This window comes from Castor canadensis, chromosome 2, assembly GCF_047511655.1.
Source record: "Castor canadensis chromosome 2, mCasCan1.hap1v2, whole genome shotgun sequence".
Taxonomy (NCBI): domain Eukaryota; kingdom Metazoa; phylum Chordata; class Mammalia; order Rodentia; family Castoridae; genus Castor; species Castor canadensis.
In genome coordinates this window covers 182,211,216-182,237,837 of record NC_133387.1, presented here as the reverse complement: position 1 = coordinate 182,237,837, position 26,622 = coordinate 182,211,216, and the positions used below count along the sequence as shown (strand labels likewise).

The window sequence follows — 26,622 nt, the reverse complement described above, 5'->3', positions numbered from 1 at the left end:
TCAGGAAGGTCACTTCTAATCAGCTGGAGGCTCCAGGTGCCATGGGGGCTGGGAATGTCTGCTGAAAGAATCTGGTGTAAGGGATCTACACTTTTCATTAATCCAGACATCTTCCTAGAGTGAGCATACACCCTAGGTGAAAGCCCTGGAGACAGACAGATAGCAGGCACTATCTTCTTGGGGGTCTGTACCCCTGTCTACCTCAGTTGCATTCAGAGATCCTCTCTCACCATGGTTCAGGAGCCCCTTTCTGTTCGTCTTGTGTTGGGACTTGGATCATTTGTTTCATTAACAAGGCAGATCCTTCACTTCTCTGCAGGGCAAGGTGGCAGGGAGGGGCTCTCACTAGTGAGGGGCGAGAACAGCCTGATGAAGCTGCTACCCTCCTCTCCACACTGCTGCTACTGCCCCAAGACTTTCCTGGAAGCTGCCTGGGCCACTCTCACCCCAGGCACCTGGTCTTAGCATCCATTGTTGTATACAGAGGCCTTGGAATGGGGAATGGTGATACATCACTATCAGGCTGCTGTCCCAGCCCTGCTGCTTCCTCTCCAGGAACAGCTCAGGAGAGGCCACCAGGCTCCCCTGTCTCCAGCTCTTTCTTCCACATGCATAGAAGGGCCATGCCCTAGTCCCTGCTGTCACAGGATCAGAGCGGGGAAGGAACTAGCTCATGGTCACCTAGTGAGAAGTGGCAGAGGTAGAACTACTTGCCACTTGTCTGGCCCTGCAATTTTTAATCTAGCCTCTCTGCAATGTGTTTCATGCCTCCTGCTGGGGATCCAGTGCTGACCACTTGTCCTTCTCCAACCTATTGTAGTCATCACTGTCCCCTGCCCTTCTTACAACCCCCCCACCAAGAAATCTGTGTTACTTAGTAGTCAATCATGGAGAGAAGAAGGTTTCACAGCGACCCCCATGCCACTGATATGGTCACCACGGCAGTCATTCCATGTTTCATGTTAGGCATCCTGTTTCCTGACTGTTGGTCCTTCCTTCCTGGTACTCTATAGCTTCCCCAGAGCACTTATCACCCTCCATCCTCCTCTGGCTTTCTCCATCTTGCCCTGGACTCTCAGTGTGATATAGGCCCCTAGAACAGCAACCTGTCCTATTAGGACTCTAGCATGGCTGGATGGACACCAACCCCCCTTCCTGAGCTCCAGTGAACACATTGATTGATATGGGAGCTAGGCAGGAAGTTAGGAAACCTGATGGATGAGAACAATGGCTTGGATATTGATAAGAAATCACGTCTTGGTCGCTAATGTTAATGGAATGACTTGTGACATACAGCAGGGGCTTATTGACCTTCAGGAAAAGACTGTGGAAATGACAGAGCTGTTCTGACCACCTAAGACCAAGAACTTCCCAGCCTGACATGTGGGAAGAGTTGGTGACATACAACTCAGTCTCTGGAAGTTAATGACATATTAGCCCAGTTTTCCAGGACTGATGACCCCTAGGTCTGCAAACCCCAATATAAGCTTGAGGTCTTGGAACCCTCAAACAGCAATCCTTCTTGAGCCCACCCACCTTCCTATCTGGAGAATGTACTTGTGCTCTGCTTTCCTTTGCTTTGCATTAATAAAGCCTCTCCTGTGTAAATTTCCCGTGTCCATCCTTGAATTTTTTCTCTGATAAGACCAAGAACTTTCTGAGCCCTGGACCTGGTGACCTGAATCTAATAATAATATGACAATGGACTTTCAAACATTCTTTTTAAAAAGTCTAGGACCCTTTCAAAATTCCAAATTTCTAATAGTCCTAAGTAAAAGTGCTTGAACCATCATCAGTCATCAGGAAAATGCAAATGAAGGTCAGAATAAGATGCTACTATACCCTTTCCAGAAAGGCTAAAACTAAAATGACAGATGATACCAAGTGTGGACAAAGAAGGAGCGCCATGGGAACTCAGTACACTGCTGGTGGGAGCATAAATTGGCACAGTCCTTTTAGAAAACTGGTTACATCTACAACCCTAATTCCGCTCCTGGGTAGGCACCCAGTAGAAATGAGTGTGATGGGCCCCAAACTTATACACAAGAATGTAGCAACTTTATTCATAATTGTCCCAAATGGAGACAAGTCACATATCCATTGATAACAGAATAAATATACAGTGGCCTATTCACACGATGGAATAACACAGGGAAGGAAAACAAACATCATGGATGGCTCTCCCAGGTACCATGTTGAGGGAAGAAAACTCAACACAAAAAGTACGCTTGGCATAATTCTATTTCTGTGAAGTTCCAGAATGGGGGGTCTTGCCTGAGGAGGACAGTGTAAGTGAGCCTCTGTCTTGATCTGCTCGTGGTGACGTGTAAGCATCCATATGAACTGGACACTGAAGATCTTTCCACTTTATTGTTGATAAGGCCTTGGTCAATAAAAAAGTTTAAAAATTAAAGACAACAAAGTACCAAAACCTTACATGAAATCTCAATTAGTAAAACAGACCGAAGTTGAGAACTGTTCTCTTGCTTCTTGCCTCTTGTGGGTGGTCCTGGGACATTTCTTTCTTTCTTCCTTTTTTTTTTTTTTTGATAATTCTTTTGCTGTGGTGGGGATCAAACTCAAAGTCTTGTGCATGCTGGATAAGTGTTCTATTTTGAGTGACATCCAGCTCCTTAGTTCCTGAGACATTTCTGCCGATGAAACTTTGGAGGATGCATTAGGAGTCTTTGATTCCTGCAGCTGGTCCCAGTCCCCTATACATAAGTTTGGTTCAGTGTGAGGTCCCAGTCAGGGAACTGTCCTGGGGGACACACCTCAGCTTCTTCAGGCCTGTATTCCTTCACTTAGCTGGGGGGTTGTTGTTGGGATAATATAAATTAGAGAGGAAGAAACTAAGAGGGTGGAGTCACCATATGCCCAGGATAGCACAGAGCTGGAGTCTAACCTAGGATTAGGCAAGAGTCCTAATACTTGATAGTGTTTCCCTGGCAGGTTCCATTTTCCTGCTTGGGACAGATATGCAGTGGTGAAAATTGCAGTAAGAAATACTATTCTTGCTAAACTTGTCTGAACACCCAGTCTGTTCCAGGCACCATGTTGGGTACTTGACAAGAAGACAGTCCTTGTAATCCTTACATCATCTGCCATGGTAGGTACTACTCGTATCAGTTTTACAAATAGCTAATGATATCCGTGAAATGCCTTTATTCACTCCAGCAGTGTAGTCACACAGATTGAGAAATCAAGCTTGGGATGGCAAGCAATTTGCCCAAGGTTCGCATGGCTGATAAATGGTGGAGCTGGGGATTGAATCATGGTCAGTTTGAAGCTATAGCCCTGTCTCTTTCCTTTCACTACGTTTTCAATGAATGTCTGCAATGAACTGAAATGATGATAGAACTAACATCCAAAAGAACTGCAACAGGCTGAAATATTGACCTTGATCTCTAAGATAAAGCATAACCAGACACACTTGAAAATGACCACATTTGGGGGGAATTAGGCCATGCAAGTATAGAGTTAGGGAAACCAGCTTAGAGCAAGCATACCTGAAAAGACTCAAAGGCCTACTTATCTGTCCATCCACCCATCCATCCTCCTCCTACCCACCCTTCCATTCCTATCTATCCAGAAACATAACTGCCAGAATTGAGCCCCAGTGTGTTCCATGCAAACACCATAAAGTCTGCTGGTTGGCTGTGCTCACTGTGTAATAGTGGGTAAGTCAGAGTCTGGGGTACAACTAATTCCCCACCCCTGCACCCTCACCCTTTGCTGGTAAGACCAGTTTTTTTTTTTTTTTTGGTGGCAGTACTGGAGTTTGAACTCAGGACTTCACACTTGTTAGGCAGGTGCTTTACCACTTGAGCCACTCTGCCAGTCTATCAGACCATTTTTTAAAAAAATCTTTGGTATTTTATCTTTGGTCCTTTGGAATGAGAAGGAGATAGTAATATTTGTTTTTCCAGGAATACCAGGAATCACTGTGATTTTTAAAAAATAGATTTTTATTTCCTAGAGTAATTTCAGATTCACAGTGGAAGATGGGGTGGAAGGTAGAGAGATTTCCCAGTCACTCCTGTCCTTACAGCCTCCCACACCATCGTCAATCCCACACCCCCACACCGGAGTGGTACATTTGTTATAGTGCATGAACTCACATCAGCACAGCATCTGCTGTCCAGAGGTGCTGGGATCGTGTGATGCCAGCTTGAGTGCTTGCTCTGTGCTGGACTTGAGATGGTGCTGTCCCATAGCTACTGACAAACAGTGGTTTGTGGAGCACTGATCATCTCCCAACTTCTGAAGGGTGTCCTACGAGGCCGGGCTGAGTTGTTCCGTGTGGTCTCACAGGGAAATGCCCAGATCAATGAGACTTGGGGGAGGAACATTTTGTCTGCAGGGAAGGGTACCTTGGGAAGGAAGGGCTCCCTCAGAGCTAAGCTGCAGCTGTCACCAGAGGCACCTGAGATGCTTGAGGGATAGCTTTTTCTTGGGGAAAGCTGGCTACTTGAAAGGTCTCTTTGACTCTCACTTTGACAAATTCAATCTGGCTGTACCTCTACTTTTTTTTTTTTTTGAGACACAATCTTGCTGTATAACCCAGGCTGGGCTGGAACTCACTGTGTTGCCCAGACTGAGTTTGAACTCCCAATCTTCCTGTCTCAGCCTCCCCAGTGCTGGGATTACAGGCATGACAACAATGCCTAACTTTGGCTTCACCTCTGTGGAGCTCCCACTCTGTGTCTATCTCGGCAGGGTGCTGGGTTGAGGAAAACATGACCCCAGCCCTCTCAAGGCTATCTTAGTGAGAAAAGCAGCTTGTGTGGTTCTATTCCTTGCTGTCCCTTGTCATTCGGGAGGCCATGGGTGTGTGTGTGGGGGGAGGCTCAATCAGGGTTGAGGGTCCTGAGAATATTGTAAAATTAAGAGGAACTGAATCCTTTAGCTGAGGGGAAAGTGGGTATAAGGAGAAAGTCAGGGGACACCAGCCAGCCGGCCTCTGAGTCAGCCATCCCCAAAAGGTCTTCATGCACGTTGACTAGATAGGGCTTCTCAGGACCTTTGGGGCAGTCCTTAGTCAGGGAGAAGGGCCTAAAGGGCACAGGTCCTACCTCCCTCCTCTGTGCCTCTCAAAGGGTCCTTCTGTCTACAGGGCCATAAGGGAACTGTCACCTTCCTTCATGAAGCACACTCACTTTTTCCGGGTTGGTGGCACTGGGGGATAAGAACCTCCAATCAGGGAGGGACTTGGGATCTCCTGCCTAGGCTTTTAACTCAGAATCTTGCTTACACTTATGGTAGATGCCCAGAGACCCAGCACCCAAGAATGTGTGAAATCAGGAAACCTGCTTTGTGACTCCATCCTGGTGGTGATACAGGTGGTGGCTGTAGTCACTATCATCCAGGATCCCAAGTCTTGGAGGTGAGGATGAAGATGAAGATGATGGATGATCACTGATGATGATAGCAATGAGTAACATATTTGGCACCCAAGCCCTATGTACATTAACACCAATTCAATCAACGGCCCACCCACTTTCCTATGTCAGGACATGCTTCTTCTTCATGATTGACACCTGGGTTGGTCCCAACTCCATGCTGGGGGTGCAGAGTCTGGCTGTACTTTACAAGCCCCAGGGTGGCCTCAGCCACTGGGCTGTCTTAACTGGTACAGTGTCTTTCTCATAAGCACTGAGTTCAAGCCCCAGTACTGAATAAACAATCAAACAAATCCTTCAAAAAAGCCAAACAAACAACAACAAAAAAGACTGCAGCAGCAGAGACTCTTGGGAGGTGGGACCTGATGTTTGTATTCTGGGTTAAATTTTGGGACCTCAGTGGAGCTTATGATGTCGTTGAAGATGCGCTGATGCTGGTTCTCCAGCCAAACACAACCACCCCTATGCCTTTTGCAGTCTGGAATTCAGGGTAAACTTGGATGCAATGCAGCCAGTGGGGCCAGCTTAGTGTGTGTGTGTGTGTGTGTGTGTGTGTGTGTACTTGGGGTCTTGCTGCTTTGTAGTGAACAGAAATTTGTACCAGATCTAATGTCCCCTCCCCTCCACTGACACACCAGAAGATGCCAAACATTTCCAGGGCTTCTTCCTCTTCCTCTTGCTCTTGAGACACGGCCTTGCTGTTGAGGATGTTTGGTGCATGCTTTCTGAGGTGTGGTTGGGCCAAACCCTACTTTCTTCTCTAGACTTCAGTTCACCATGTGCAGAATGATTGGGTTGGACTAGGATGGTTACTTTTAGAATAACTTATGTAAGAAGCTCAGTTCTCAAGTCTGCCTGGAGTACTCTGTACCACCTGTGTCCTACACGTCCTTCAAGGTTCAGATGGAATGGGAACTCACACCCTTGCAAATAAAATTAACAACTCCTGCCCTGTGCTACCACAATGTTTTGCATGTGAAAGCCTGTGGCCAGAGCAGCACTGACTGTTCTGGAATCTGGGATCCCCAGGGCTCTGAATTCTTTGAGCAGCAAGGACTATGACAATATGGCACAGTGCCTGGCCCAGGTTGACCCAAATATGACGTAGGTAAATGAATGCATGAGTGAATAAATGAATCCCTCAACTCATGGAGTTCATCCCCCGATAGTTTTCAGCCAAGAGGAGGCAGGCCAAGGGGAATGGAGGGAGAGGCCTCCATGGTCTCTGGAAAACTCTTGGCTCTCCAGGTATCCAAGAGCTGGGCCCACCAGCTGGAATGGAACAATGGCAGCCGTATCCCAGGGGACTTAGCCACTCAGGCAGGGGCTGCCTCAGGCAATACAGCCTTGAGTCCTCTGCTCTGCTGAGGGTGGTGTGGGGGCAGGTAAAGATTGGGATTTGGGTAGAAGGAGGAGCCACAGCCTAACTAGCAGAAACTTCTTCCTAAGCCTGACTTACTGGAAAGCTTAGAATGGCCTTGAACTCTAGTACCTTGGAGCTCAGCATCCTGGCACTGGGACTGGGGACGGGACTTTGTTCCTGCACAGAGCTCCTCCTGGAGAGGCTGTGCCTGGGACTAATTGGCTTGCCCTCCTTCCATGCAGCCGAGAAAAGTCTTGGCTAATTTGCCGGAACGCTCTAGTTAAATGCCAATTAGGACGTTCTGTCCACTGCTCTCTTCCAATATATTAATAATGTAATTAAGCATTTATTGCTTGCGCAAATTAAAAATGAACTTAAACGGACAGCCTGAAAAACCAAGGAAGCGACTGCTTATACAACCAATTTGCATCTCATTGGAATATCAACATCTAAACACAGCCTGACCACAGTGCTGGGTTTGGTCTTCCAGTGAGGGGCGTAGCCAGCTGCCAACAGCTGTTGGCTTCTCCACTCTGGATTCTGCCTGCCATCCTGACTCAATCCTAGGTGTGGAAGATGTTGCCTTGCCCCCAGATGGGCAGAAGAGCTTTCTGTTAAGCAGCCACCTTGGCTTCTATGGTCCCTTCCCCCTCTCTCAGGGGTCTATGGTGTGGATTTCAGTGAAAAGAGATGCTACTGGGGGTGGCTGGGAGGGGGCAGTTCCCTGAAGCCCCTGCGCCACCCACTCTCAGGATCGATTTGTCCTGCATTCCAGCCCAGGAGATGGGAAGCAGATGGTGCTGACATGGGGAGGGGAGGGAAGCAAGAAACAAGGGGACCTTCCCCTAACCAGCTCCCTGGGGGAGGAATGGCATGGTAGTGGCTGGGATTCAAGGAGAGCTGGCAAGAGATAGGGTTGGGCGGGGTACTCAGAAGAGATGAAAGGATAAAGTTCCCCCTCTTTTCTGTTCGCATTTGTCTATTGCAGATTTCTTCTCAAAAGAACCACAGGAGGGGACCTGGCAGGGGCAAGCAGGGAAGCAGGGAGTCGCCTAAGGGGACCTGGGGAGGGGCAGCAAGCAGAGCTCCTCTGAAGCTTGTGGTTCCAGTCCTTGGGGGCCTCCCTCTGGCTGTACCCCTCAGTACTCGGGTTTGAATACCTGCTAGGCAGGTATTCTATCACCTGAGCCATGCCTCCAGCTCCAGGCTTGTTTCTTGAAGGGCCCCTCCTGTGACTGCAGACAGCAGCCCCCTTTCTGTGCCATGCTGCCACCAAAGCCCACCACCTTGCCACTTGTGTGGGACGTTGCTCCATGGCAGTCTGTGGGTATTCAAATTACCGGACTCCTGCAAGATGGCTGCTGGGGTACCAGTCACAGGACCATGAGCTCTGGGAAGCCATGGGGTCTTCCTTCCTTCTCTCCTTCTTTTCCTGTGCCTCCCCTCCAGTTTTTCCCCATCCTCACCCCCAACACAGTGACACGAGACAAATGGGTTTGTTTTAAACACTTTATTTATAAAAAGTACATTTTTTTCCTCAGTACATTTTCAACCCATCATTTTTTTTTTATACAAGTAAAAGGGGGTGAGGCAAACACCCCCTGTTGTCAGAACCAGGAGAATCTGCTGGGCTGTCCCCAGGACCAAAGACGAAAACTGTGACGAAGAAACTGAAGCAAAGGAAGCGAATCACACTCGGAGGTGAGGGTGGCAGCTTCTCCTGGATTTTGTTTCCATTTGTACAAAAAAGGAAAACCAATCTTCCCGGCCAACAAGCCCAGTCCTCACAGCAGGGGTCAGAAGAGCAGCAGCAGCAGCAGCAGCAGCAGCAGCAGCAGGGAGGCCTGGAGCCCTCGCCTCCTGGGCACATCTGGCCCAGGGCAGTTTTAGTCACCTGCCCTCACTAGGAGGCTTGGGGGGTCTCCAACTTGACCCTGAGGCCTGGGAGCTCCCCCTCCCCCAGAAGAGGAAACACCAATGCCTTCTGGGGCTCTTACCCACATTCACCTCGTATGAGTCCCCATTCTTCTGCCTTGAGGATGGCAGAAAAGTTATTGCACCAGTGTCTGGGGCCATGGGGGGCAGCTGGCAGAGAGGGCGCATGCCCGGGGCCAGGGCCCCTGTCCATTCTTCTTGGGCCTGAGCACAAGGAAATCATTGCTTCCCCTTAAGGGCTCCCAGCAAGATATGACCATTCTTCTGCCACATCTGTGCAGAGCGTCCACCTGGCCATGTGTGTGTGTGCATGCATGTGTGCACATACGCACACCTGTGCTTGAGTCTGCGTGAGGTGTGTGCCCACTATGTGTGTGTGTGTGCTGGGCTTGTGTTCACTGACTCTGTGCTGCTGCTTTTCAGATCCTTCTGGCAAAAGGGGACTCAGAGGGTTTTTGCACATTAGAACAATACCAAAATCTGTAGGGAAATGGGTACAGGGGTAGTGGGGGAGGAGCAAGGACAAGGAGGGCAATGAGAGGCGGGATGACAACCTGGAAGGCCTTGGCACAGTGAACACCAAGTTTATTTTATTTCCAGCAAGGCAGAAGCTCAGCTCATGCTGGGGGCATGAAGGAGAAGTAAAATGTCCTCATCTCTGCTGGGCTGGACCTTTCTCTGCCAGCTGGCTGTCTGTGGGCCAGCTGCAATGCACTGTCCCTGGAACACAGGGCACAGAAAATCCCATCTCCCTAGACCCAAGTGCTGACCCCTTCCTCATGCCCACTCTTATCCCAGAGTAGTAGCTGCCCAGTGGGCATGCTGCAAGGACCCCATAATTTGTGCTTTGCTTGGGGGAAAGGTGTGGAGGTGTCTTAGGGGGAACTCAGTGCTTTGGCCGGGCCCAGAGCCTCCTCAGTCCATTGGAACGCAGGTAACAGTGAAGGGTAGGGGAGACACAGGAGGACAAGTCCATGGGTCAGGGACCTCTATCAGGCAGGTCCCTGGGTTTGCCTCCTGCTTGGGGGAAAGGGGACCAAGCATAGGGGCCAGAGTAGCATGAGGAGGAAGGGGGCAGTGCTGTGACATGGGAAAGGTCCCCTGCTCTGGGGACACTAATACTGCTGGGAGAAGCAGCCCAGCTTCTTCGCCTCTCTCTTCCCTGTGGTTAAAGACTCTAGAATTTTCTCCTCCAATTCCACCCCAATCCAGTGCCCCCAGTGCTAAGAGGGGAGAGCCGCCCCAGGGCTGGCATGGCTTCAGACTTCTGCTACGTGGCTACTGGGCGGCTTGGGCTGGGGCTAGGGCAGTGAGGGCTGCCCAGGGTTGCTAGGGCAGAGATGGAGTTTCCGGCTGGGGGTTCAATAGCAGCACCAGGGAGGGGAGTAGGGTGGGGGCTGGGGCTCCCTTAGGAAGCCTATGGCAGGGTCAGTCAGTGCCCGTGGGGCACAGAGTGGTCTGTCTTCCTCCCCTCAACACTTGCCATCCCACAGAGCATGACAGCCTGGGCTATTAGCTGAGAACCCTCAGAGCTCGCCTCTCCATCTCAGGGCGTGGGCATACCCATCCAGAGTGCAGGGGACCTGGGGGGCAGATGGAGGAACCGAGGCACTTTGAGCTGGGGGACAGAGAGAGTTGGGAGGGGCCTTCCTCCATGGGAAGGTCCAGGCCTGGATGGCTGAGAGGAACCCACAGTTCCATTTGAGGAGGGAATCTGCACTCAGAGGAGGGCCTCTCCATGGGCACCCCCCCTCCCTGCCCCCAGAATGGGCACCAGGGGAAGCTGAGCAAGGAACAGAGAGTGGATGAGCAGCAGGTTCCCTGGTTACCCCCTGCCTTGTCTCCTGCCCTGTGCTGTTTGTAAGGCCTGTGACATCTACACTGGCCTGCAGTTGTGAGGTGTGAACTGTTCTCAGTCTACCAGACTGTGTTTGCAGAGCTTCTCTCACAGGGCTTCCTTCTCCACATGAATACTTTTTCTCCTCCAATTCTCAGAAGTAGTTCCCTTCTGGGACCCCAGTCCTGACTTTCCAAGAGAATCAAGTGTTGCAGGCCCTTTGTAGATAAGGGAGAAATCTGAGAAACTTCCAAACTGTAAGGAGAGGTTGGGACCATCCTGAAATTCTAGAGTGGCAGCAGCTGGGAGGCTCAGCCTAGCTGCCTCTGGAAACTTCTATAGGCTGCTCCCATCCTCAGCGGGGAAGGTGACGAGATGGAGCAGAGAGGGGTGGGCCTTGGGCAGTGTCCAGCCTGGGCAGGGCATGTGAGCCCTGAGGGGAATTTAGGGTAGACCGAGTGGTGTGTGCATGTATGCGTGTGTTAACAGAGGCATACGGGAAGTCTGGGCAGAATCCACCTGGAGTCCCCCACTATGTGACCAGATTGGGGGTAAAAGGGAGGGACACACCAGAACTGGGTCAACTTGGCTCTGTAGGCCAATGAGAAAAAAAAAAAAAAGACCACCCTCACCAGGAAAACACACTGCCCAAGGTCCCGGGTAGGGTCCTCAACTAGATTCACTTAACAAACAAGACTCCCCGGGGCGCTTGGGAGAAGTCTCCTCCCCGCTGCCCCCCCAACTTCTTGGGTGCACTGGATATCCAGACCAGAGCTCCAGACCCCTGGATGTGTCACCTTATGGTGGGGTGTGGAATTCTTTCTCTCTGGGAAGAGGAGCAGCATCTGGGAAGTGGGGGATCCTCTTGGAGTCCCTTTAGTCCTCCAACCCAATGAAGAGAACACAAATAAATTCCAGTGTTGGGGGGCTGGGGAGGGCTGGCTCCCCAAACCCTGGAGGGATGCCCAGGTACACAAGACAAGAACAGGGCTCCCTACACCGAAGGCAGCAGGCGGGTGGTTAAAGGAAAAGATACAGCAACACCAAAGCCACAGTCGAACACAACACCATGGGGAAGGGCTGGGAAAGGGAAGAAATCAAAGCAAAGCCAAGTCGGTTCTGCCCTGGGCTCCCCTGGCTCCCCAGGAATTTGGGTTGGCTTTGGGCAGCTGGGCAAGTCTCTGTCGCGCTCACAGGGGGGTGGGCAGTAGGGGCGGGCAAGGGACGTGCGGGTGGGTGCGGGGAAGAAGTGGGCACAGACAGAGGCTCCGGAAGGGGGCTACACGTACCACTCCTTCTTGGAAATGAAAGACCCGTCGTTCTGAGAAACCATGTTCTCAGCCAAGTCCAGCTGCTCAGGGTCATACTGGTAGCCCAGAGTCCGGTCCCCATAGCCGTCCTGCCGGGCCTCGGCCTCATCCACGGTGAAGTAGGGCCGCTTGGCGTCCTCATCATACTTGGGGTGGGGGCCGCCCATCTTGCGCTCGCCCCCTCCACCACCACCCTCCTCCTCTTCTTCCTCCTCGTAGCTGCTCCCGCCCAGCGGGCCGGCCTTCTTCTCATCGTCCGAGTCATCCGGGTATTGCAGGTTCTGTGCCATGGGCGGGTGGTGCTGGGGGATGCCCGCCTTGCTGTAGCCATTGCCATACACGTGCTTCTTGGTGCTGTAGTCACCCTTGAAGGTGTGCCGGCGCCGGCGCAGGGCTACCACGATCCCGCCGACCACAATCAGCACCAGCAGGACGCTCCCCGCCACGCCCCCAATGATGGCCGTGGGCACCGGCCCGGCGCGCCGCCCATGCTCGGAAGGAGACGGGGTGTAGGGGAATTCTGGGTGAGGAAAAGAGATGGAGGGGACAGTGTCAGCGTCTGCTCTTCGGGAGTCAGCAGGATGGGGAGTAGGGAGGCAGGGGAGGGAAAGGCCAGGAAGTGGGCCCAAAGCCTGGGACGGGATATTCACACCCTAGGCTTGAGCAACTCCTGCTCCAGAGACCCTTCAGTATTTCACCCTCCTGAAGCCCAACCCTGTGGCAGCGTGGGGAGACAGAACGAGACAGGCAAGAGGAGAAAGGCAGAAAACAGTATCCACAGCACCAGGTCCTGCCATCCTGACAGTCCTTGGAGGTGGTGGCTGTCCAGCTCTGCCCCATTCACTGGCAGAGACAACTAGCCACACCTCCCTCCACAAGTACCCATTAGGCTCACTCATTGTCACAACCCTCCCAGGTACATATGCTATTCATTTCCATTGGACATACCAGGGGATAAGGCATAGGGACCGGGTTAGATGGCTTGCCCAAGGTCTGCTTGGCCATGATGCAGTGTTGCTTCTCTTGCATGAAAAGCCTCTGCAAATGTCACCAAAGCCACTTTGCCTGACACCTAGAGGCCACTGCCCCAATGCTATGGTCTTAGCTACCAAGATCCAGAGCCAAAGGGCAGACTAGGTGATCCATGACTAATTTCATCTTGCCCCCAGGGCACAGGGAAAATGAGTTCCAAAGTTTGGCCCAGCAGATGCTAAATCTTGGCCAATCAGCTGCCAAGGTGCCAGAAACTAGAGTTGTGGCTCTTGGCTGTGGTCTTTGCCCTGCAGGGCAAGGTGGAGGCATTGTGGTATTGCCAGCCTGGGTTATAGGCATGAGACACCCAGCATAGCAGGTGGCAGGCACAGAGTAGGGCTGGGCAGAAAGGGGGAGTTGTGACACGTGTGTGTATGCAGCAAAGATGAAAACTACACAAGAGTGAGCACGTGCCTGGAACCACATGCCTGTGCTGGCATGAAGAGTATGTGTACAGATATGTGTATGCTGAGGACTGAGCAGAAACAGAATTGGAGAGTGTGGTTGGGAAGAGAAGGCCAGGCTTTTGTGCCAGCAGAGACAGGCTGCAGTATTGTTCTGCTCTGGGCCACACTGCCCTTTCTCTTTCCTTACAGGGCCTAGGAGGATGGATGGGTGAAGCCAGGCCAGACCAGGCCAGGCAGAGGAGGCCAAGAGGTCCCAGGCCAAGGCTCAGGAAGGTGGTTCCCAGCACCACCACAGGGTGGCATCAGAGACCATGGCTGGCCTTGGTCAGGAGGAGCCAGCTGTGTGCCCAGGGCCAGCCTGGAGTGCTGTCCCTGGTTACTCTCCCTCTTCTCTTTCGGCCAAGGTACAGGATCCATCTGGGCCCACGTTGCAGCCCCTGGGAGTCTGCTGCTGCCAGCTCACTCCCTGATTCAGCATCACTCATTCCATCAGGATCATACTCCTCCCATGAACCCATCCCCTCTTCCTGGGTGGAGCAGGGCCCAGTGTGAACATGTGGGCGGCGGGGTGGAGATTTTGGAAGGAGGAAAAGCCTTCCTGTGGCTCAGGCTGGAAGTGCTGAGGAAAACACGGGGGCCCAACGAAGGGGGAGGCCATTTGCCCAAGGTCATGTGGCTGAGCTGCAGCCACCCAGATGCCTGGAGCTGGTGAAGAGAAACATAAACCTTGAGGACTAGGAGCCTCTCTTGTCACCACTGTATCCCCAGTCAGGTCATTGAGAAGTTGTCCCATAAATATTTACTGCCTATCTCTAGAATAGTCACCTGGAACCTCAAGCTCCTCCTGGCTCACCAGGTTCCATCTGTTCACTGCCCTTAGAAAGGCCCTGCACCTGCTCCCTGTGAGAGCTGTCAAATCCACACAGGGTGTCCCAGGGTCAGCCAGAAGGAGTCTTGTCCACCTGCTCCCTCTTCAGTTCTCACCAGATCTGAACTTCTTCCCTGCCTTCATCTCTTCACTCACTAATTCAGTCAGCAAACACATCTTGAGCATATATCGTGCTAGTCACAGGCTACAAGAAACTCAGCCTCACTAAGGAACCAAATGGCGTGCTTGGAGTCAGAGCAGCAAGCAGATATTAAGGAAACTGGCAGTAAAGTGCTCAGGAGTGCAGCGGAACAAGAACACTGTGGCACAGACTTAGAAAAGGCTTCCTGGAGGAGGCTGGACTTGCCTGGCCTTGAAGGATGGCACAGGCTTGGAGTGTCCAAGAGAATAATCAAGACATCCAGATGGAGGGACCCACCTGCTGTTTCTCAAACTTGTCCCTTGCCTGCCAGGATGAGGATTCCTGGGTCCTTGGCTTTCCTCTTTGAGTGCTCTGTTTCTAGCACATTGCTGCCCCAGGTGTCTCTTAGGAGGCTCTGCCCTTGAACCTTCAACACTTTATCTCTGTTGTCTTTCCTAGTGACAAACCTGGTCTCAATTTCATGAGTTACCTTTATCCTTCTGGCTCTCTAAAACATTTCAGACACAACTCTTATATCCAACTTCAGAACTTTATCTATCTCCAAAAGCCTCTTGTACAGAAATTCCCAAACTATGGCCCATGGAACCTCAAACTACTGGTTGAAGGGTCATCAGAAATCCTGTTGTCAAATCCTCCGGGAAATGTTGGTTTAGACAAAGCACCAGAGCCCTTCCACTTCCCCAATCCTGCCCACAGGACAGCTCAGAGAATTAATATTTAGGATTATACATTTGAGAAACTGCCTTCTAATACATCCCAATTTAGAACCCCAAACCCATCTGTTTCAACATGGTTCCCCATCTTCCCTCCAAACCTTGCCATTCAACACAACTCCCCTGGGTCATCTACTGCCACCACCATTTGTCCACTCTTCTATCTTAGAATCTCTTTCATCTTTGACTTTTCTTTCCTCATCTCTTGGGTGAAAATCTGCCACCAAATCCCTTTGACTCTTCCTGTTGATAATCTCATTGTTCCATGACAGGTTTTACTGGATCTCTCACCTTCACTTGGTCTCTGTCCCCTTTAGTTGCTCTGTCCGTAGTCACCAGATTAATTTCCACTGTACAGACATGACTACTTCTTTCTCAAAGACCAGAAGTGACTCTCCCATTGCCTGTTGACTGAGTATTCTGGCCTTCAAAGCTTGCATTGTGCAATTTCGTATTGGGTTTGACCAGCCCACCTATCTTACCATCTGCTATGATTTGGATAAGTGTCCCCTAAAGTCTCATGTGTTGAAGACTTGGTCTTTAAGCTCATGGTGATGTTAGGAGGTGTGGAACCTAGAGGTGGAGCCTACTGAGAGGAAATCCAGTCATTGAAGGGAATTTGGGAGCCTGGCCTCTTCCTATCTGTTTTTTGTTATGGCTTTCACAAGGTGAGCTGCTTTCCTCTACCACATACTCCTCCCATGATCTGCTGCTTCATCACAGGCCCCAAAGCAGTGGGCCAATTGACCATGGACTGAGAACTCTGAAATTGTAGGTCAAAGCAAATTTCTCTCTCTTTTTTTTTTTTTGGATGGTACTGGGGTTTGAACTCAGGGCCTCATACTTGCTAGGCAGGCATTCTACCACTTGAGCCACTCTGCTAGCCATTTTGTGTGTGTGTGTGTGTTGGATATTTTTGAGATAGGGTCTCATAAACTATTTGCCTGGACTGGCTTTGAATTGAGATTCTCCTGATCTTTGCCTCCTGAATAGACAGGGTTGCAGGTGTGAGCCACTAGAGCCTCCTAAATCTTTCTCTTTTTAAATTGGTTATCTTGAGTATTTTGTTACAGTAACAGAAAGCTGACTAACAACACTGCTGTTGCCATCCAAGTAGATTCCTTACCTTACTGCAAGCCCTGGCTTGTGCCCAGCACCCTGCCAGGAACACCTTTCCCCACACCCTCCTGGCTACTGATGTTCTTCAGTCCCTTCCTCCTGTGGCCTTTTCTTTTCCAGCTCACACATAACTTTTTCTCTACAGATTGCTATGTACTAATGGTTGGCATTGCTCATGCTGGTTTAAATAACTGCTAATCCCATTGCATTGACCACAAATTATTGTCAGTTTTGAAATAACTTAAAGGTTGAGAAGGGGCTGAAGAAGTGGAAGCCCTTTCCTCTAATCTGCAGTGTGCTGCAGTTGTAAGTTCAACTCTCGCTACTTTTATGCAGAGCCCCAATGAAAAATAAAGCACACCTACATTTTACTTGACTAGGTTGTACTTTTTGACCACACTAATCACAGAATGATTCACTGTATTATGTGTTTCATGAGAATGGTTGGTGTCCTGAACTAGTTTTTAAAATATAATTTGAAATAAATCTAGAACTTGACCACTTCTTACCATCCCATCACCCTAGTCCAAGTCACCACCATGTCTTAGCTGGATTATTTATAGCAATAGCCACCTAACTATTTTCCTGATTCCATCCTCTCTGTTGACTACTCTCAACACAGTAGCTAGAGCAATGTTATTAAAGTATGCATGTAACATTGGTTCTCTACCTAAAGTCCCAAATTGCAGAGCCTAGAAGGCTCTCACTGGTGACATGTGCCTTGATATTTTCTTTTTTTGGTGGCACTGGGGTTTGAACTTAAGGCCTCATGCTTGTTAGGCAGGTGCTCTTACTGCTTAAGCAACTCTGCCAGCCCTTTTTTTGTAATGTGCTTTTTCGAGATAGGGTCTTTGAATTATTTGCCCAGGGCTGACTTTGAACCATGATCCTCCTGATCTCTGCCTCCTGAGTAACTAGGATTACGGGTGTGAGCCTCCAGTGCCAGGATTCACTCCCAACTCTTGACACCATCTGTTTTTGCTTTCCTGCAGGCTTGATTCACTTCACGCACATTCATCCTGCCTGCTTTGTACCCTGGAGGGCTCCTCCCCAAGGACCCTGTTGTTAAGCATCAAGGTTCAAGCTTTCAAGGTTAGGCTCAAGCATCACTTTCTCATTGAGGCCCTTCCTAACTACCCTATTTGGAACTACAGCCCCCAACCCCAGTACTTGTGACACCTCCCTTTTCCTTTCTCCTTTTTTTCATTTCACTGTCAAAATTACTATATAAGCTTCACAGGATGGGGACTTAGTCTGTTTTGCTCATTGATGTATCCCAAGTGTCTAGATTGCCTGCACATGGCAGGAGTTGAAGAATTCTCTACTGAATGAAAGAATACTCTCTCAGGGCAAGGCTATGTTTTAGAGCTGAGCCTTGCTCTAGGGAGAACAAGTGTTCATGAGACACTCGGACAAACCAGGCGTGGTATGCAGTGAGACTTTGTTTCACTGGTGTGGGGGACAGGAGATCAGGGTGGTAGCCTGGCAGCCAGATTATGCTTGGTTTCTTCCCTCTCCTGGTCTTCTGCTTAACTTCTTTTCCCTAAGTCCTATGGAGGTTTACCCTTCTCTGGGGATCTTTTGGGACCCAAGGGAGCTCTTGTTAGTTTGGCTACTTTAGGGTCAGACCTGTGTAGAGGCAGAGGGATGGCTAAAACTGACCTTCCAGTATTGCAGACTTCAGGGGGAAAGGTACCAAGTGAGGAGGGAGAAGAAAGGAATAGGTGTGGGGACCTAATTTGTGTGCAGGGAGAATAGCTGTGTGTTGTGGAATGGAGCATCTTCCCCTCCCCCTCCGTCCCTCCAGCTGTCACATTCAGCTAGTAGCTCCTGTCTCTGTGCCAGCAGTGGAGCCACAAGGGCCGCAGCTGGGAGGAGAGAGAAGAGCTGGGCAGTGGGGTCATTTGTGCTTGCTGGCGAGGGCCCAGCCAGCCTCCCTTACATCCTCTTATAAAGGGGGCAGCTTGATCCTGTTTCTAAAGGGTTACAGCCTCCCCTCTGGGATTTCAGACTGGTCTCACTGGGACTGCAGGGCAGTGGGGCTTTGTATTCCTCTGGGGTCCTGGTTCCCTCACTCAGGAGGGTAGCCTGATGTGTGTGTATGGGTCTTGGATGAATCTGAGGTGGGCCAAGGATTAGGATTTACAGTCTGGATCTGAGACATGAAGGAAATTTGGGGTCAAAGAGAACATCTGGGCTTGCTTCCACAGCTAATGTCTGATACTTCCTCAGGCAGGAAATGCTTCAGCATCAAATCCGCCTGGGAAGCTGTGAGAACTACACTTCCCAGCATGCAGTGCAGCTGGCCTCAGGGAGAGTGGGAAGGCCTTGGGGTCACATTCTGAGAAGCCCTGTTATCCTCCCGCAGCTGCAGCAGCTGTGCATTGTGTCTGACCATCAGGGAGGGCCTCAGCAAGCTGGAGGAGGCTCGGATGGAGCCGAATCCTCAGACTCGCAGACACGCTGCCATTTGCTGGGCCGGAGACAGGCGCATTTTCCCTCAGAATAGCCACAGCTCCTATTTGCACACTCAACATGAAGACAGTGGCTTGCCTGCTTAACTGGCTCACATTTACACACTCACAGAAGCACATAACCACACTCAACCTGGGCATACACTCTTGTAGACAGACACTTGCCTTGAAGTTGCACCATCCTTGGTCTGAAGAATTTCTGACCTGTCGGGCAGACCCTGTTACCACACACTGGAGATGAGAGCTGGGACAAATACTCTGTACCCTAGTAGCCTCCTTACCCTGCTCTTGGGAGTAGAAGAGAAGCCTGGCCATTCTCCCCCTAACGCCCCTAAGGATGATATTGCACCATCTGGTGTCTTTAGTCTGGTCAAGGCCATACCCTGTACCTGACCCCACCCTTGGCATCAGCCCTTGAGGAAGAAAGAAGAGGGCTCCACTGGTGTGTGATCACTGGGCCAAGGCTCCGAAATCATTCCTTAGCGTAAGGGCCCCAGAATTGGGTTTCCCTGAGGCCCCAGGTGCTATGGAAATGCACACACAAATTCTATTTGGGTTTGCCACCCCAGTTTTCTCATCCCCAGGCCATGACCTGGGTATGTTGTTTCCCACTAGGTGTCACCCACTGGTGCCCCAAACACTCAGTCTAAGCTATGAGCCTGGCCACGCTGTTTCCCTGTGAGCCCTCCTGAGGCTCCCTGAAGTCCTGCTCCTTCCATCCCTGACTATCGCTAAAGCCACTTGTCTTCCAAGTGCTCCCCCTGCCTGGGCACCCAGACCTCCATTGCCACCACTCCCACCCCTTTGCAGGCCTGTTCCTGTGTCTGCATGGGTCTCTGTGCAGCCTGTGAGGCTCACTGCTCTTGCCCTTCCCCAGATGCTCTCATTCCTCTCTCCAGATGTGCCCAGGGCAAAGCTATTACCCAAATGGATTTCCAGAATGAAAAATTAAATTTCCACTTATCCTTCTCACTCATGCATTGCCTTCAGACCTATGGGGCTTGGAGCATAGAGCCTAGCTGTACCCCATGGGGGCGGGTCCCCTAGAGAATCCTCATGCAGGATGAAGGATGGTGAGGTCAACTGCTTCTCAGAAACTGCCCAAGAGTACAAGATTAAACAGCCCTGACGAGGTCCAGGCCACCTCAAGGAGTCCTTCAGAGGGGGCCCAGAGGCACTGTATGGAGAGGACCTGTCAGTGATTCAGTGAACGTCACACTTCCCCAGCTCCTGCCTAATGAGGCTTCCAACAGCAGAGTCCTGGTGTGGCCCTCTTCCAGCTGGAGCTTTGGGTAGCCCTGGCCCATCCGCCCTCCAGCCTACACCACTAGCACAATGACCAATGCAGGCAGAACAGCACATGCCTCAGCTTGACCTCAGATCCCCCAGCAGGTATTGGACAACAGCCTCCTGTCCCACACTGAGTTCCTCTCCTCCCTGCTTTCAGCTCTGAGCCCTGGGGAGTGGCCCTGCACTCTCAGCCATCACCTTTCCCCCTGGACCTTGGAAGAAGGGAGTGTGTGACTCTTCTGTCCACCCTGCCTCTGGGCTGGCACACTATGAATCCTAGCAGGGCCTCTACCAGTCCTCTCATGGTGCAGAGTAGGGTCAGTAGAAGGACGGTGCTGTTGGGCTCTTGGTTTCCTCCTTATTTCCCAATCAGCAGTTTCCCCAGAGAGCCTGGTATTGGAGGGGGAGATGGTGGTGGCGTTGGCAGTCCACCATTAGCGGAAGGCATCGCCACACCTGAGAAGTATTATTTCCACATTACAGAGTAGGAAACTGAGACTCAGAGAGGTGGAGAACTTGCTCAAGGTCACAAAGTCAAAAAGCTCATCCATAAACATACTTAGGCCAGGTCTGTGCTGTCCCTCGTTACACTGCCTCTGGGTGTTCGTTACAATCTGATGACTACTCCTCATGGAAGGCAGCCCCATACTTCCTTGTCCACCCCTCAGTCCCAGGGTCAGAGCTCAAGATGGCTCAAACCTGCTCCAGAAGGCATAAGTATGTGACTCTGCCCTTCCCCTCTGCTTGCCCACCTGTGGGAGCCTACAGGCCCTAGCCTGAGGGATCACGTAAGCTTTCCCCAGGCCATAACCCTGATACTTTCACTTCTGTAAACAGTCTCAGAGCAGGGGAAAGGGAGCTGAAGAAAACAGCAAGTGACTGTCCTGAGGACAGGTTGGTGTGCCCCGGGTAGATAGCTTCAGCTACATTTTCTACTGCAGTGGCTTGAATACCCATAACCAAGGCCACAAACTCCTGAGACAAGGGCTTAGAACCAGTGACTCCTCAGGGCTTGCCCAAGCTCTGTGCCTGGAACCCAGTAACTATCATCCAGTTTCCTGGAAGCCTGAGGTCACCTTCTGCACATGTTCCTTTCTGTCCACCTGGCAGCAACAGGAAGTCACTTCCTGTTCTAGGAGGTTCTTTTGTCACTTTCTCACCCTGCAACTAGCTCAGGTCAATGACAGTCCCTCTCGTGAAGTTTGATAGCAATTTACTCTGTCTTGTTTTGATGCTTCTATTAATGACAATGATAACCACAGAGCCCTGGCTGTTTATGGAAAGACTGATCTGTGCTAGGCTACATGACCTATATTATGTACCATTCTGACGGAAGCCTTTCCTTCAAGGCAGGCCACACTGTCCCCATTTTACAGATGAGGCCTGTTCAGGGTCACATTCCATGTGAAGTCTCCCCGCCGAATATACTGGTGCTTGCATTCTCTTTGCTGAGAGGGAAGGTGACTGACTCACCTCGTCCACGTTGACAGAGAGGAAGATCAGGGGAAACAGCAATCCTGTCCAGTTGCAGGACAGGACATACAAACACTGTGGCTTTAGGCTGTGTCTTTGCTTCTGCCTCCCAGCTTAAGGCAAGCCTTACCCAACAGCCCTACAAATTTCTTCAACTGCAGGTGCGGAGGTTGGAAGAGACGAGATCCATGTACAGACCTGCCCCTCCCAGCCAGCACGCCATGGTGTGCACCTTCTGCTGGCAGATCCCTGGGCAGGCTCTATCCCCATAAACAGCATCCTGGCACCTAGCACTTCCTCCTCCCTTTTGCCCCTCTCAGGTTGGGAGTCACCTTGACTGTCCCATACACCCTTAAATAAAGCAGAGAAAAGAAAAACCAATGGCCAGAGCTTCAGGGAGAACCAGAAGGGCAGGAAAAGGAGACAGAAACTTCCCAGAATAACACAATCCAAAGGTGAGGGATGCAGGTAGTGGAGGAACCTGAGGGTAGCGAGAGGCTGGGGAAGACCCTGCTTCCTACCTGTGATATTGACCTCCACCTGGCCCGAGCGGGTGCCAATGGGGTTGGTGGCCTCACAGATGTAAGTCCCTGCCAGGCTGTAATTGATAGGTCCCCTGAAGAAGAGGGTTCTGTTCTGGGCTTCCACGCCTTTGGGGAGAGAGCCATTCAGCCTGCGGGCATTGGGAGATACAGTATAGGATTATGACTCTTCAACCCCAAGAAACTACCTCTGGGTCATCCATTTGGCTCCCAGCCACCCAGTCCTTTTGCTGAGTACCTGTGACAGGGTCTGTCTTAGAAGGAGGAAGAATACAAACAGTAATATTCTCTTGCATTTGGCAGAGATATTATTCAATATATTTGATCGTCCACTGAAATGTATGCAGGGCAGGTGGGTACCAGTCCCACTTAACAGATGAAATTGGAGGATTAAGGCCAAGGGAACACAGATAGGAAGTGGCAGAATGGGAGCTCTAGTCAAGTCTTTCGTTTTGTTTTGTTTTGTTTGGCAGTACTGCCTCACGCTTGCTAGGCAGGTGCTCTACCACTTGAGTCACTCCACCAGTCATTTTTGGGTTGGGTATTTTCGAGATAGGGTCTTGTGAACTATTTGCCTGGGCTTGCTTCAAACTGTGATCCTCTTGATCTCTGCCTCCTGAGTCGCTAGGATTATAGGCGTGAGCCACTGTTCTAGGCAGGTCTGTAGACTTCTGGTGGAATGCTCTTTCTACTAGTCATGGTATCTGGCTGTTGGTAACCTTGGTCTCTTAGGTACTGGTTAACAACAGAGATGCTGGATCCTGACCCCAGAACACCTTAAGTGCAACTGCAGCGGTAAGGGCCTGGGCACCTGTATTTTTAGGAATTGCTGTGCTCCATCTCACTATCTTGTGTTCTTGCTGGGCACAACACAGGATCTTTTCACGTAGGGAGCGTCCTGAGGGTTGGTAGAAGACGGGGGAACTTCTTCCTTATCCAGATCTCCAATGCTACAAAGCTATTACTCAGTTAACCTGAGTGTACAGAGCTGAGTCGGCAAGCAGGCTCTGCCCGCTTGCACGTTTAGAAGCATGCTTTGTTCCCAGAAGTGGAGGATATCAGGTGGGGCATACTTCACGAAAAAAGCTGTAGACTCACTCTGGCTGTTGCATCAACTTCCTTGGCTTCCCCCACACCTGTCTCTGTGAGCTACTTCTAGCTCTCTTTTGGAGGAGCCAGGCCATTCAAACAGGAGAGACAGAACCTTCCAAGGGCTAGGTCCCAGACCGTGAAGCCAGGAATGGGATGTTGGGGCACAGGATAGGCATTCCATGAGCACAGGTGTTCTGGGCTCACTGCTACCTCCACTCCCAGAGTTTGGGAGTGCTGTTGAGAAGGAATAGGAACAAAGAAAGGTTTGGGATGTTCCAGAATGCCAGCTTCCCTGGGGACACCTCGATAAAAATAAATACTGGGGGCTGGGGTGGGAGTGACTCAGGCTGAATCACCAAAGGAAAATGACAAAGTTCTTTATTAGTGAAAGGAAAAGAAGCAGATAGTGACAGGAACTCCCACTGGCAGGACAGATTGTCCCACTGACCCTGGCATTCAAGCATAGAGGGGTGTGTGTGTGTGTGTGTGTGTGTGTGTGTGTGTGTTAAAGCCCCCTTCCCCCTTCTCATCAAACAACCTGAGCCCAGACCCTAACTGCCTCCCTGCTTAAGGCTCCTGGGTCCCCTGTGATCCAACAAGGTACATTTTGAGCACTTACGTAGTCCAGTGGTACTCCGTGGCCGGAGGGTTAGCATCAGCTTTGCATGTAAGCTTCACATCCATCCGTTGCAGGTACCAGTTGCCATCAAACCCCTCAATGGTCACCTCAGGCTCATCTGTAGGGCAAGGGATGATGTTCGGAGAGCGAGGTCAGCAGAACAGGATTTAGGGCAAAGGAGTGCCAGGTGGGGAAGGGATGGAAGGAACAGTGACATGGAAAAAGGGAGAGGAAGATGGTGACACAGAACCTCAGAGCAGAAACAGCAAGGAGAATGGGAAGGGGGAGAGGCAGAAGGGCAGAGGGAGGAGATGGGGAAACCCAGCATCCTGGGAAGGGAAAGGGAGGAGGACAGAGAAGAGGTTGAAAAGCAAAAAACAGGAGGAGTGTGGCGAGTAGGGTAGGAAGGGGCCACCCAGTTCCCGGCCCTGGCTCACACTGCACGTTCAGCGTGAGGCTCTCCTTGAAGCGGTCCATATGATAGTTGACGATGCAGGCAAGGGACTGCCGGTGGGCTTCCCGGCTGGGTACCAGGCGGTAACGGCTGATGACCGTCACTGTGCCATTTGGATTCCGGATCTCCTGGTACTCCGCCTCACCCTTTAGCCGTGTTTCCCAGGACACCACACTAGGAGGTTTCCCATTGGCTGAGGTGCAGGTGGCCACCAGGACCTTGTCGTCCTGCCCCTTCCTGGCTCGAAGCACTGCCTGGGTACCTTCTATCCAGTTGGTAGGTTTGGCTGTGGGGAACCAGAGTAGCAGGGGATCAGCCCTATTGTCTGTGAAAGCTAAGGAGGCATCCACTAGGCCTCCCACCTCTCAGCTGCGCTTCCCCAAAGCTCCAGGAGCGAATACGTGTGTTCCCTGCTGTGCTATCTGTCAAGATTCTGCCTTCTTGAAGTCTTGGCTTGCTCAGGCCAAGTGGCTCCTTACCTTACCATGGTGATTGATGCTTCTGCCTGCTGCCTTGCTACCCGCAGAGTGTTCCATGGTGGGGGTTCCAATCTCAATACTGATTCTCTACTCTCTTTTGAGAATAGTGTGGTGGTGGGGATTGAACCCAACATCTTGACAGAGCAAGTGCTCTACCACTGAGCTACCTATCCCTTACCTTATCTGATCCTCTACTCTGTCTAGAGATAAGTCTCCTGCCCCAATTCCTAGTGAACTGTGAGCAGCCTGGCTAGATGGGACTGGAAGCGCCCTGCCTGGAGCCATGGGAGCATATCTATCCAAGCAGGATGGTGGAGTCATTGAGCCCCATGCTGGGGATGGCGAAGCCCCTTGGTCCCAGGCAGGAAGGGAAGAGTCCAGGCTAGCTTACCCATCACAGTGAGATTGAGTTGGCTCTCACGATTGCCAGTAGGGAAGGTAGCAAACTCGCAGATGTAGACACCCTCATCCTCCAGTTCCAGGCGGGAGAGACGGATGGTGCCATCGATGAAGGAAGGCCTGAGGAACTCTACTCGCTCCCGGTAGGGAGCCAGCACGGAGACACCCATGGCTGGGTTGTAGATGGCCACATTCTGCTTGGAGCCATTGGTGGCCTTCTGCCATGTGACCTGGGTGATCTTCACACTGGGCAATGGGTTGGCAAAGCTACAGTGCAGTACCACGTCTGTGCCAATGAAGCCATACATGGAGTCATTCACCTGTACCACCTGCGTGTAGGTTCCTGGCAGAGGGGACAACAGGAATTGCTCATTATCAGACACTATTCTCCTCTACACCCCTCTGTGCTCAGGTTTCATCTTTTATAGCAGTCATTAATTTTTAAATTCTTCTTATAAAAATATTAATTACTTGTTATAAAAATACTCTGGGCAGTACTGAAAAATTCTAAGAAAATGATACCATCTCATGATCCTACTGTTTGGTAAGATCACCGATAATCTTGTAGGATCCATCTCTTTGCCTTTTCTCTATTATCTACATAACCATCTATGGTTCAGAACAAAGTCAGAATCATACCATACAGAAGTCTCTACAAGCTGCCTTTTCGCTTAGTGACATATTATCAATATCTCTCCATGTTAGTAAATATACATCCACACCCTCACTTCTTTTTGAGATACAATCTTGCTATGTAGCCCAGGCTGACCTTGAACTTTTTTTTTTGCGGCACTGGGGTTTGAACTCAGGGCCTCCCACTTGCTAGGCAGGTGCTCTTACTGCTTAAGCCACTCTATCAGCCCTTTTTATTATGATGGATTTTTTTTGAGATAGGGTCTCCAGAACTATTTGCCTGGGGCTAGCTTCAAACTGTGATCCTCCTGATCTCTGTCTCCTTGGTGGCTAGGATTACAGGCATGAGCTACTGGCGTCCTGATAATTTTTTTTTTTGGCGGCAGTAGGGTTTGAACTCAGGGCCTCACGCTTACCAGGCAGGTGCTCTACCACTTGCATTACTTCATCAGCTGGCCTTGAACTTTTGATCCTCCTGCCTCAGCCTCCTGAGTGCTAGGATCAGATATGGTGTGTACCATCACATCTGACACACCCTAATTTTTTGATAAGGGTCAAATGCCCTTCTTGGGGCTTTCCAGCCCATGAGCCATGAGTCTTCATCATTTGGCAAATGGGGAGGATAATCCAGGTCTCTCCACCTCACGGGGTTGCTAGGAGAACCAAATGGCACAATGGGTGAGAAAGTAACGTCTGGAAGCAGGAAGCTGTGGGAGAGTGTGAGGGCCCACAGTGGCTGACCTTATGATCACTGTGTAATCTTCTCCTTCATGGCAGGGTCCAGTTCCCTGGGATGTACTGGCTCAGCCCCTCTTAGGTGGCCAGTGCCCAAGGTCGGAGAGCCAGCCTGTATATTCATGTCTCAAAGCTTTAACTTGGCTTTTGACATCCTCGCTGGTTGATTTTGTTCACATCTCTCCAGAGGTTGGGCTCTCCAACCACATCAGGCGGGGCTATCCTTAGAACAAGGCACATTTCTGGGTTTTCTTCTCTCCCTCCTTCCACTTAGCTGAGGACT

General features: G+C 50.8%; 1 protein-coding gene across 2 annotated transcripts in view; it reads right to left on the bottom strand.

The window, feature by feature from the left end:
• Window positions 1-26,622, bottom strand: part of Nectin1 (nectin cell adhesion molecule 1) — a 101,444-nt gene that overhangs the window by 29,015 nt on the left and 45,807 nt on the right. Inside the window, exons 2-6 of one of the 2 annotated variants that reach the window (XM_074066538.1) lie at window positions 24,964-25,314; window positions 24,077-24,379; window positions 23,640-23,757; window positions 21,908-22,059; window positions 8,261-12,367 (exon numbers count right to left, since the gene is read on the bottom strand). In XM_074066538.1, the coding sequence (XP_073922639.1) occupies window positions 11,817-12,367; window positions 21,908-22,059; window positions 23,640-23,757; window positions 24,077-24,379; window positions 24,964-25,314 (1,475 nt within the window). In that variant the 3' untranslated portion in view covers window positions 8,261-11,816. Of the gene's footprint in view, window positions 1-8,260; window positions 12,368-21,907; window positions 22,060-23,639; window positions 23,758-24,076; window positions 24,380-24,963; window positions 25,315-26,622 lie in introns of those variants that run through there. The other variant, XM_074066539.1, reaches the window with a different exon arrangement.